The sequence below is a fragment of the Pseudopipra pipra genome, chromosome 2 (genome assembly GCF_036250125.1).
Source record: "Pseudopipra pipra isolate bDixPip1 chromosome 2, bDixPip1.hap1, whole genome shotgun sequence".
NCBI classification, from domain to species: domain Eukaryota; kingdom Metazoa; phylum Chordata; class Aves; order Passeriformes; family Pipridae; genus Pseudopipra; species Pseudopipra pipra.
This window is the reverse complement of record NC_087550.1, coordinates 108,199,166-108,211,264: the sequence shown is the minus strand read 5'-3', so window position 1 is coordinate 108,211,264 and position 12,099 is coordinate 108,199,166. Positions and strand designations below refer to the sequence as shown.

The 12,099-nt window shown below is 40.4% G+C and overlaps 1 protein-coding gene across 1 annotated transcript; it reads left to right on the top strand.

Moving 5' to 3' along the window:
• The first annotated feature begins 1,591 nt into the window (after window positions 1-1,591).
• Window positions 1,592-10,765, top strand: TASL (TLR adaptor interacting with endolysosomal SLC15A4). Its single transcript, XM_064646812.1, has 2 exons — window positions 1,592-1,808; window positions 8,773-10,765. The coding sequence occupies exon 2, from the start codon at window positions 8,777-8,779 to the stop codon at window positions 9,653-9,655; it is 879 nt and encodes a 292-aa protein (XP_064502882.1). The 5' UTR covers window positions 1,592-1,808; window positions 8,773-8,776; the 3' UTR covers window positions 9,656-10,765.
• The last annotated feature ends 1,334 nt before the right edge of the window (window positions 10,766-12,099 follow it).

The following is a 12,099-nucleotide window of genomic DNA, read 5'->3' as shown; positions in this document are numbered from 1 at the left end:
TTTCAGTGATTCTGGATACCTGTAGTTTTCTGGCCGTGGAAGCACTTTTTCCTTTAAATATCTGTCTGTTTGTATCTTCCTGTTTTTACATGGATTTAGATGATTAAAAAAAGTATTTTGAAAACTCTCTAAGGACCTTTACGGAAATTCTTTTTTACACTACCAAATTTATTTCCCAACAGTCTAACTAGAAATATTGATCTCCTGTAACTATAGAGCTCTCTGAATCTACAGAAGAGATAAAACTTCCTAGTGATTTATTTCTTGCTCCCTTCAATTTCATCCAGATAAGGAAACAACAAAAAAAAGTGTTAGACCAATGTAAATCTGACAAGCCCAAGATTGGTCCATAGTAAGAATGAAGGATTAAAGGAAAAAAGTATACTAATATTAATATTAATGTTAATATTAAACAAAAAAGAGTTGGTCTGCACTACAGTAGCTTTGTTTCCACAGGGATCATTTTTTTCAGCAAAGATATCTGTTGAGACTTGCATTAAACTGCCAATTTTGTACAGTTTTTATGCATTTTAGCTGCTGTTGATCCTAGCATGGCATATGGTTGGGTGCAATATTACCTATTAAACTCTTGTATGAATTAGCTAGGGATGTGTAGGTAGGGCCAGATTGGCACATGTACTTTTTCCATGTCTGTGTCTAAGAAGACTCTGGAAAAGACTTTGATACTAGTCTCAATCATATATTGCGTCACAGTGATTATTTAGGGAAATTATGTTCTTAGAAGTATGGTTTCTGGCTGGCATAGTTCGAGAGTTCTGAGAAAAAAACCCAAATGGTCCTCAATGTGGAAGTTAAAATTTACTGAGAATTAAAATGTATTTCTTATGTGTTTCTCTTATTATTACAATGTATGGACACCTAATGATGCCTTCTTAAGCAAATTTTGTATGTTCCATTTGGATCAATTAAAACAGTCCAGTTCCATGCTTCAGACAGTACTTGTCCTCTGCCCTTTAAGGAATAGTCCAATACCAACCTCAAAGCCATATTCACTGCCCATACACCTCAAGCTTGGAGGATGAATTCCTGCTTGCCTAAGGTATTTTCATCCACTGCCCCTGATAAGACAAGCTGCCTGCCTGGGTATGGCAAGCACTGAGTCCTAAAAAAGACAAGGTCTAACTTTTGGGTCTAACTTTTCTCCTGACAAGTGTTGCCCACACCAAGTAAAACCTTGATGAAGCATCTGTGCTGTGCTGTTTGATGGAAAATTATATGTACCAGGGTCTGCAGAGAGCAAAGTAGGCCTGCTGTGGAATACATTTCTGCTTGGGCACCTCACTCTTCCAACCCATTTGGCATGACAATCTTGGCATGTCAAGATGTCTCTCTGCATCAGCTAAAAGGAGATTGATGGATAGTGACCGAAATGGGGTGCACTGTATGGTACCAACAGATGAGAAGTTTCTCTAAGATTGTTCTGGCTGTTCAACTCACCAGGGTTTTTTTTCATATAACAGTCCATCTGCCTGGATTGTGTTGCAATCAGCTATTTTAACAGTACACGGTTTCACAAGGAAGTTTCATTTAGACATAAAAGGGGAAGCAAGTTTAGTGTGTTGCAGTTCAGTCAGTTATAAAACCCCCTGATCTCCTAAGGGACTTTCTTTCTCTACTTCTTTGCTATAGAGGGTTAGAAGTAAAACAGATGTTATCTTAGAAATGTATTTAAAAAGGAAATAAAAACAGAACATTGCATTTTGGGGTAGGACAGACACACAGGAAGCTTCAAACTAGTTAGAAGACATCAAATTTGCTGTACCTGGTCAGCTGCTGTATCTTTGGAGGTAAGAACTAAAATATTTGTATGCATTATACAAATGTATGACAATGTTACCCTTGCTTATCAAAGTGGCTCACTTCTGTCTGTGTGGGACCACAGCTGGTAGAGGGTAAAATGAAGATGCGTTTTTTCTGTTTTGAATGCGCCTATGTTTGCAGAGTCTCAGCAACTGTCCACATGCAGTTTCTGGTGCCTTAAGAAGTAATGAGAACACTTCAAAGGTGCCATATTCACAACCATGACCGACTGTGATTGCGACGTGACTTCAAAATGAAAAAAACCCATTGTTCCTATGATAATTCTAAAGACTTTCACAAAATCAGAGTAAAAATGTTTTTCTGAATATTTTTAAAGGGAGTATTACCAGATGTGTTGCTTATGGTATTGTTATTGAACTTTCTGCATGTGTTACTGTACTATTTAAGTACAGTCCTTAAAGTGGAGTACGCTATTTGTAGATTGGAAATAAAAATAGGCATCAAGAGATGAATATAGGCATCATATTTAAAAAAAATTCATAGAAAAAAAGCTGAGACATCTCTGAAAACATGATGATGTTAAAAAGTATAAACAACAAAACTTTATCATTGTGTTTTCCTGATTCACAGCAAGTTTCCTGGTTTGCTGCAAATTCACAGTTTGACATGGGTGTACATGCACATCATGTACCCTCTCCCTCCCTTTTTATGCTTTACAGAAAATTTGACTAACATTTCAATGCCTGTTTGTGGACCATTTCACTCACTCCTGGGAAACATCTCCAGTCTTTTCTGTCTTTCTTTCTTTACTGTTTATTCTTTTCAATTCTCAAAAGTGTGTTATCTTCTATAGGAATGCACATGAATGTACTGTCCCTTTACTTCAAATGCTTAGATACAAAATACTGTAGTTCATGTAGTTCAGTCATGATAACAACTAACAACTCATTAAAATAAACACAGACATCCAAAAACATGAAATGATTTCCACCTCAGGAAGAAAAAACATAAAAGCTCAATGTAGAAATACCATGTAGTCAAGTCCTCCTTATGATTGTGGAGCCTTATTCTTTCCAGCCTCACATTTCAAGCTGTTGCTTAGAGCTGTAGATATGAGACGTAAAATGCTATCCAACTGGATTGATGTGATCCTAACCCTAATTTGTGTGGGTATATGTGATTAAGAAAAATGTAGAAAATTATGAACAAGGCTTGCATTTGTGAATTTTCAAGGAACTTGAACTGATGAAACAGACTGGGTTGGGAAATTATTTGAGAGCTCAAAAAGCTGTATTTACCAGCATACAGTTTTCATTGTATTTTTATGGAAGCATGTCCCTCCAAACTCCACAACAGTATGCACTCAAGCATACATTAAGAATGTATTTTTTTCTAAGAAATCAGCTGCTCCAGAAACTCACTGTCATCCATTTAGCATGATTAAAAATGGGTAGACACCTGTATAACAAGAACTTTAACAATACAGTAGACATATAAAGTATAATGTGTTCTTGGGGAAGATGTCTTTCCTCACTTGCTTTCTTCAGCCTGTCCTTCAGGGAGATTCCCTCCTACTCTTGAAATACAGGATTGTTATTCTCTCAAACATACTCATTCCCACTGAAACATGGGAGAAGTACTCCTATCTTTCCTGCATCTCTTGAACTGCTGACACGTGAACCAGGAAGATGAGCAGGGCTTGTATTTTCTTCTATGGGAAGATCAAAAGATCAGAGTGAAGAGAGCTGTGGGCAGGGACAAGAAGAATTTGGCTCATGACCACTGCTGAAAGAGCCTCATGGTGCAGCCCTTCAGGTCCTAGATCTTCCAGAGCAGCAGCAGCAGGGAGAGGAAGTGACACACCCTGTGGGCAGCATTCGGATGCTTGTGCGAAACCACCTCTTGGCTATTCCTTTTCTCTTCTGCCATGGGCAAAGTGGGCCAACTCCTACCTCAAATAGCAGCCACTACTACTGTAGAATCTTAGTCAGAGAGCAGCCCATGTTGGAAAGGATGAGATTATGCAAAAGCTTGTCCAATCCCGTCTTGAAAACCTCCAGTAAAGGGGACTCCACCATGTCCCTGGGAAGATTATTCCAATCATAGTTCTCACAGTAAAATAATTTAATTTTTAAATTGAGATGAAACCTATTTCTTATTATTCCTGGAATCATTCAAAAAACCAGTGAATGTGGCATTTAGGGACATGGTTTAGTGGGGAACATGGTGGTTCTAGGCTAATAGTTGGACTCAAAGACCTCTTAGAGGTATTTTCCAATATAAATGATTCTATGGCTCTATTCCATAGTAACTTGTACTTATTGCCACTTGTCTTCTCCATGTGGCTGCTTGTGAAGAGAGAGCCTCTATCTTTGCAGCTGCAAATACTGGCATACTATGACGAGCTGTTCCCTACCCCCAGTCTTATTTTCCTCAGGAAGAAGAGTCCTAACTCCTTCAATCTTTCCTCACAAGGCAGGTTTTCCAGCCCTTTGATCATCTTCATGGCCCTCCACTGGGTGCTCCCCAGTCTGTCAACATTCCTGAAGTTTGGGAACCAGAATTGGACACTCCAGATGCAGCCTAACAAATGCTGAGTGGGATGATCATATCTTTATCTCAGTCAGCAGTGCAGCCCAGGATTCGGTTTGCTGCCGTTGCACGGCTGGCTCATTTTCGGCTTGCTGTCCACTGGGACCCCCAGGTTCCTCTCAGCAAGGCTGTTCCCCAGGCACACAAATCTTGGCCTGGGCTGGACTCTTCGGTTATGTCATCACAGTGCAGGAACTTGCACTTGGCTCTGTTAAACCTGATACTGTTATTGCTGGCTTGCTCTTCCAGCTTGTCCAGGTGTCTCTGTAAAATGGCTCTTCCTTCTGATGTGTCCACATCACCACAGTGTCATCAGCATTACCTGTACCCAAGCCAAATGAGGTTCAGATTACAAACATCTGTTGGTTTTGGGCACTAAGGAGAAGTTCTGCTTATCCATATGCACAGCTCATTATACTCCCTCCTTCACTATCCTGGTTCCCCACGCTGGCTGCACTGAGGCTTCCTGGGAGCTGTTTCACAGCAGCCCCAGTGGAAGGTGAGATATGGGTCCTGCAACACACGCAAGTTTACTCTCCAGACTATTCTGCTTGCTGGGACTCTTGCATCCATGTCTGGCATTCTGAGGTGGATCCCAAACCTCACTGAAGGGATCTGTCTGTAACTCCACAGCCTGGAAAAACATCTTAAAATAGGGAAAAAATATTACAGATGGATCCACAGGATTTGAGTTCCTTCAAGACAGGGACACTGTCATCTGGAATCCCATGTAATAAATCGATTAGAACTCAAGGTATACCCTATGATAAGACTGGAGCTCCAATCACCAGCAGCACAACTTTAATGCCGCTCAGATCCTTGCACAGAGATCTGAAAGCCAGACATATTCCAAATGAGCTTGTCTCTTCTGTGAATTTCCGTCCCCTTTTTTTACAATGCAAAAAAAGTCCCCCTCCCCACTGAAGTGTGATCCCAGCTGTTCTGAGATCAAATGTTCTTTCTGTTTTCCATAGCAACTTTTGGTCATATCCAGGTTTTTGTATAGGACACAATTTATGATATCAATTTGTGTACACTTCTCAGGCTGTCCTTAAGCATTTTGCTTATCCTGAGCCAAGAACTCCCATTCTGTTTTCCTGCTCTCAGACTGTAGTCTGGGGTCTTTATGCAAACATTGTCACCATCTACAAGAATTATGACCTGGTAAATTTGCTGCCACACACTGGCAATACCACTGGATTCTCCATGTGACTTTAAACATTCATCCTACCTTTAGGCTTTCTTCTGCTGGAGAACTGAACAAAAACCCCAGGCAAGACATATGAATTTTTAGGATCATCTGAAAGTACTAAAGACTATGTCAGATAGAAAAGACAGCGTAAACCAGACAGGCTTCTCCCTCTATCTCCAATAGGCTTACACAGAATGTAGTCAGCTCCCATTTCCAGGACAGTAGCCACACAAGGAAAATGTCTCTGTTCACCTCACATGCAAGATCAGAATTGTAACAAAAAGTTAGGCAGTTATTTTCAGGCAGAGGGAAGTGAAATGTGAATTTGAGAAGCGTGAAACCCAAATATTGAAAGACTTTAGATGTAATCTCTGTGCTCTTGGAATCCTGGTGTATATATGTGTCTGTGGCATGGAAGGGGGATTAAGAGAAGAGGAAGGAGAAATCAGAATTAATGAAATCTGCAATCCTTATCAGATTTAAAATGCAAAAATTAAAGGTGACCCAATTGCATGTCTGCCGGAGTGATGGCATAATAACTTGACAGAGGTATATATTATATTAAGCACTAGGATGAGAGAGACCAGAGTTATATGCACCTCCCTATTGAATTCAGACTCTCAACACTGCCTATGAAAACTTCAATCAGATTTCCATGTAGAATAACCAGATTAGTGCAATAGCCCTTGCCGACTTTAGAGGGTAAACCTGTAACTCATTCAGCAGGACACACAGCTCCTGAGCACAATGGGAGCCTAATATTTTTGAATTTGCCAGTTCTTTTGTTTCCACTCCTGTCTCAGACTGTGTGCTCCAAAACTCTTAAAATAAGTATAGCAGAATGCAAAGAAATGAAACCAAAGGTTTCGTTTCCCTCATGCATCACTTTATGGCAGAAACAACTCACATCTGGGGAGTAGGAAAGATTGAAGTGTCATGTGCTACCTGAACACAATCGTCTTTGCCTTTGTTGGTTGAGCAGTGGACAGGCCATATGTTACATTTCCACTCATTTCTCAGAATCCACATTAAAAATAGCATAAATGTATAACAGTTCCAGATTCAAGCCAGCCAAAGTTAGTGGTGACTTTGCAATAAATCTGGGCCATGGATGGCTGGGGGAAGGGAACAGCCTTTGCACTGCAAAAGAGAGGAACAGAAGCAGAAGAGAGAGGAAGATTAGTTGATAACCTGAGTAGCTCTAGCATTTGGCTAAGGGTTCTGAGGGGGCACCTTAATTAGAGCTAAAACCTAAAGCAAGACAACAGCAGCATACTGCAAGGAGTGCCAAGCCCCGAACACGATGTTTTCCTCTCTTGTGTAAGCAGATCACTTTTCATTAATTGCTACTGCCTGTGGGAAATCTCACACAACTGGCAGCATCAGAGAGGATCCATGGTCAGCAAAGCAGGTATTTGGACACATCTAATTCCCATTAATATTTCTGTCTGAAGGAAAGTTATTTTCCCTCCAACCTTCTTCTTCTTCTTCTTGGAGTGGAAGTGATTCCCTGTCCCAAGGAAAGTCTTTTCTCACACTGTCTCCTACCTAACATCTGTGCAAAGTCTATATCCTTGCTTAGACAGGATTTGCACAACAATTATTATTAGTGCAGCATTCTGCACTAGCAACTGTGACACATTAAATACTTTATTAAGTATTATTCATTCTTGGAAAAGATAAGCTGAGCCATTGACAGCAGCAGAGCATAGTACAGCATATGCCAGAGAGATGCCACCTCTTCATTCACAGTTTGTGGGAAGGTGTTCCCATTCTGGGACTCCGTCACAGCAGGAGTTTTGAAAGAGACAGGAAAATTGTCAAATAACTGGGACATATTTTTGTTCCTACAGAGGCAGTATCCATTAAGGATAATAACTGGGTTAAATAGTAAATGAAGAAAAGTATTTGCAATTAAAGCAAAGACAAGCTATTTGTTTCTCAATCACACAAGATATTTTGTATTATAGAAAGAAAAAATAATTTTAATTTTCATTTATTTTCACTTTGTATCTACTTTCTCTTTGGTGGACTAAACAATTTCTTTAGGACATCTTTCCCATTGATTGTATCCTTGACATCTGACAAAAAAAAAGACACAGAGGTGGACTTAAGAACAGTTTTAGTGGTAGTGGAGCTGCTAAAGCTTGGGCAGAACATTTACTGTGCAGATGCACGTGTGTCCTTGCTAGCAAGTCTTCTCTTTAATTACTAACATGTCTGAGCAGCTTTTCAAACTGATCTACCTGCTCAGAGAGTGGAGCGACTGTTGGAACCCTACTGTGCCTTTGCAGAAATGTAATGGAAACTGATTTCGGAGCTGGTGCTGTGACTAATCTCACAGTGAAAGAGCTGGAGTACCTCTGAAATGTGCATTTTCCTATGCATTGCACTGAAATATGTCTCTTCAAAAGTACACTGCAGATTTCTACATCTAGGGTGATCAGTTTAAGATTCTTTTACAGCAACTGGAGGGTGATAAGCAAATCTAGGGCACAGTTCACCTCATTTTGACTTAGGTGTCTAAACCAGGCCGGATGAATCATGCCTCTAAAAGGTTTTGCTTTTGTCACTGACATTTTCATGTCTAAAAGTGAGAGACAATTAATTCCATCCTGATTGCAATGCAGAAGTGCAAAGTGCAAATTTAATGGTCTGAGATTTTTTAGTGAAAAAGGAACCAAACCTACAGTTGTTGATTAGTCTGGAACAGAAGGGGTGATACTCTCAATATGAATCTCAAATCAATATAGTTCAGAGGCAGCTGACAAACCACACATAAAAATTGCTTCAAAGCATATGAGAAAACAGGGGAAGCTCCTTGGCTTCTTAATGAAGTCCAGGGCAAAACCAGACATATTTAAGTGTAAATTATTACAGGAGCTATTCCACAACAAAGCACTTCTTGTCCTTCTCTCCACAAGTCTCCTGTCATTGGATGCATTGGACATGGCGTATGTTGTGTTATACAGAATATCCTTTGATATGATTGAGTTAACAGCACAATAGGGAGACAGGATAATCACTCATTGACTCAAATCCTCTGGAAAGACAGAGACACTCTTGTTCACATCCAAATTGGAAACATCTCTCTGCAGCTATAACAGACTTGTGAGTGTAATCACCATTGTGAATTTATAATGAACTTTTTGTAATAACTTCTTCTTATCATTTTTCTGTCTGCTGGTGATTCCTTGACTTTGGAGGAGGATGCTGTCAGAAGGTTATCTTTACAGAATCACCTACCTTTGTGGAGACCTGAACCCTGAGCTCTACAGCAAGACTTCAGCTGATGAAGTGGTATATGAAATGAGACCCATTAATTATTCTCCCACGGATGAAGCACAAGGAAAAAGCCTTCTTCAGAGATGCAGATCTGCTGGCAAGTGCATTTCCTCAGTCTGCTCTAGAGGTAGCAAGCACAGCAGAAGGCAGAAGGATAATCTCCCACAGCCTGCGCATCACCCTGGGCCCACAGGGCAGCCATCTCCAGCTACACGTGCCTGCGAAGGGCTGACGAAAAAAGTCACCTACCTGGTTCCACCTTCCTGCAAAAGCATTTGCAAGAATTACAACGATTTGCATATAGCTGGGGACTACGTGGTGCCCATCAGCTCAGTCACGACAGATTTTGCTTGTGACAGTGGCATAGGCCCCTTCTTGGAGTCCTCAGAGATTCCTCCTGCCTTGGAGTCCGTGAGGGTCCCCCCCTCTAGCGACACCGTCCGAAAGCCAGGCCAAGGCTACTCCTCGTGCTGGAGACTGGCGAGCTTGGGGCCACACCAGCAGCCCCTCTCTGACTCAGCCCTGAACGACTACCTTGAGCAGAAGCTGGTGGAACTGTACAAGCAGTACATCATGGATAGCACAGCAAACAGGGCATCCCCCACTCAGATCCTGGCCTCGGAGCTTATCATGGCTAATGTGGATCAAATCAGCATGCAGATATCACGGGAAAGGAATATGGAGACCATGAAGGCCAAAGACATTGTCATCAGCCGTTTCCTACAAATAGCCAGTGAGAAGATATCCTCAGAAATGAGCACACCTACTCTGCATATTTCCCAATATAGCCACATTAACCCTTAGTGTTTGAATGGCTGACGTTAGAAAGTTTTTATGTCCTGCAGAGTCAATTTCTAGTTTCTCAAGACACTTTTCTGCTTCTTAAAACCACATTTACCATCTATGACTTAAATTAAACCTTCCAGTACATATTAAATAAATAAACTATCTGTACTGTGCAGTCTCTATTGTGGACCAGATGACTATTTTTTTATAAAAAGTTCATGAGTAACCCTCAGACATTAAAAAGATTTCATGGAAAAATGACTAAGAGCATATGACACTCTTCCAGGTGCTCAGGTGTTTGTTTTCTTCCCTACATGCTTGATATATCATTTCAAACCTCCTCTCTCTGGCATCTGCTAATCTGTCCCTGGGTCTCTGCTTGTGAAGGCTTGCATTCAAGCAAGGGCAAGCACAGTGATGACAGAGCCACAGAAATACAGAATTTAGGATGTCATTTAATTCATCTCCCTCCCCCAAATATCATTACTTATGACATCCCTCACAGAAGTTTTTATAATTTTTTCTTGAAGATATTAAGGGATAGACACTTTATGGTTTCTTCTGTGCTAATCCTAAATATTTAACTGACATCTTCCTGTTCAAGAATTACCATCCCTTTTTTTTGAACCTATGTTTTTTTGAAACAGGCTATGTTTCCAAACAGAAATCATCATCAGGAGTGTACATGTATGGTTTGCACTGACCTGAAACCTGACAATGAACTCTGGAGATCTGTGATCACAGGCAGACACCACCTTCACTAGCTACTTACAGACTTGCAGCTGTGGAAGGGTCGTGTGGGGACAGTGGTGATAATAAAGTCTGTTGGATTAATGCAAACGGTACCTTGGAATGCAGAAGGGAAGCTGAAATGGGGTGTTTAACAGCATGGCTGACCATTTATTTTGTTAGGATTGCTGCTGTGTATTATAGGTCAAGGTCATTTGAACCTGATGAATCTATAATAGGAGGTCTTTTTTTTGTAAAATTTCACCAAGTCTTAAAAAAGAAGAAAAAAACCAGTACCCAGAGATGCCTTGTGGCAAGGATTGGTACCTATTCTGAGTCTGTATGATGTATAACATATTGACAATGCCAATCCATCACTGGTTGAAGTTTAAGTATCAGTATAACAAAATACTAATTTATACTAAATATTCATAAAATGTTCTCATGTTATTGTTTCCTTTTTTTCCACAGTGTTGTTTTGGCCTTTGTGCATATTTTTTCCTTTTTTTTTTTTTTTCTGTAAGGCATGCTTTTATGTATATTTTAAAAACAAAGATAAGATGGTAAACATGTCAGTTTATTCTATTCTGCTGTCTTTCCAGAGATTACTGGGATGGCTTAGCATGGTTTCCTGGTTGTGAAGGTATCCAAAAAACAGTTGCCATAAGAACCTTTGATGCTTGAACCCAGAGAGTGTACATCTCTTGCCATAGCAGCCTACCAAAATACAAGATATTCAGCAATTCAAGATAGATAATTTCTGGCATAAAATATTTCTGGACTGTGATCAAATGCTATTTACAAATAGGAAAAAAAGGTTATTTTTAAGACAAAGTAGCATTCATGATAAAGCATAGGCACAGACATGGGTACTGCATGCAAAATCTATTACCAGCAATCTATGAAAATGTCTTGCAAAGGACGCTAAAAGTAAAGAAATGTAATAGTTTTTATGTCCTACAGATACATATCCAGGCTTTTCAAAACATGGGGCTTTTGTTCATGCCTATTGACATTCACATCACCGAGTTTTAGTAGCAAAAGATGTACTGGAAAGCAACTTGCAGAGTTGAATGCATAAATCAATACCCTTGCTGAAAGGCCTGACTCCTTCATCAGAGAACATAATCGATTCTTATACTCAACTCTCCCCACTCCACAGACCGTGTCCTGTGCAAACAAAGCACCATTTTATCATCTCTTACTCAGAAATACAGATCTTCATTTCCCCCCAAGACCTGTGGGTAGCACCTGGTCACCACGGCCCCATTCTCAGAACTGCTGCAGGAAGTAGCGAGGGCAGCTGGAGAACAGAGGCTGAGAGCTCTGCCCAGACCTCTTCTTGCTTGCTGGGCCCACAGCTGCTGTGTCAGGGGGGCTGCAGACAGAGCTGGGGGCTCAAGTGCTCAGAGAACGGAGCAGTAGAGAAGAACAACAAATCATAAACGTACAAAAGCATGGCTCGTGCATATAAAGGGCATGTTTGATACTTATCAACCAACTACAGACCATTCCTTTCTCATGCAGCTTTCTTCCAAGCAAATCACTTACTACAGTCACACTGACTTTCAAGTAAAGGTCGTATTTTGTATTTCCAGACTGACATTATAAATTTTATTCATAGAAGAGTCATAATCATTGCAGCTGATTTATTTTGGACAGAGAGCATCAAACACTTTTTCCCCACATGTGGTTATTTTCTTTTCCCTACTTAAATACAAATGCCCATTTCA

What these genes read in the sequence shown, in the direction of transcription:
- TASL (XM_064646812.1), top strand. Translation starts at nt 8,777, where the DNA reads ATGCTGTCAGAAGGTTATCTTTACAGAATCACCTACCTTTGTGGAGAC.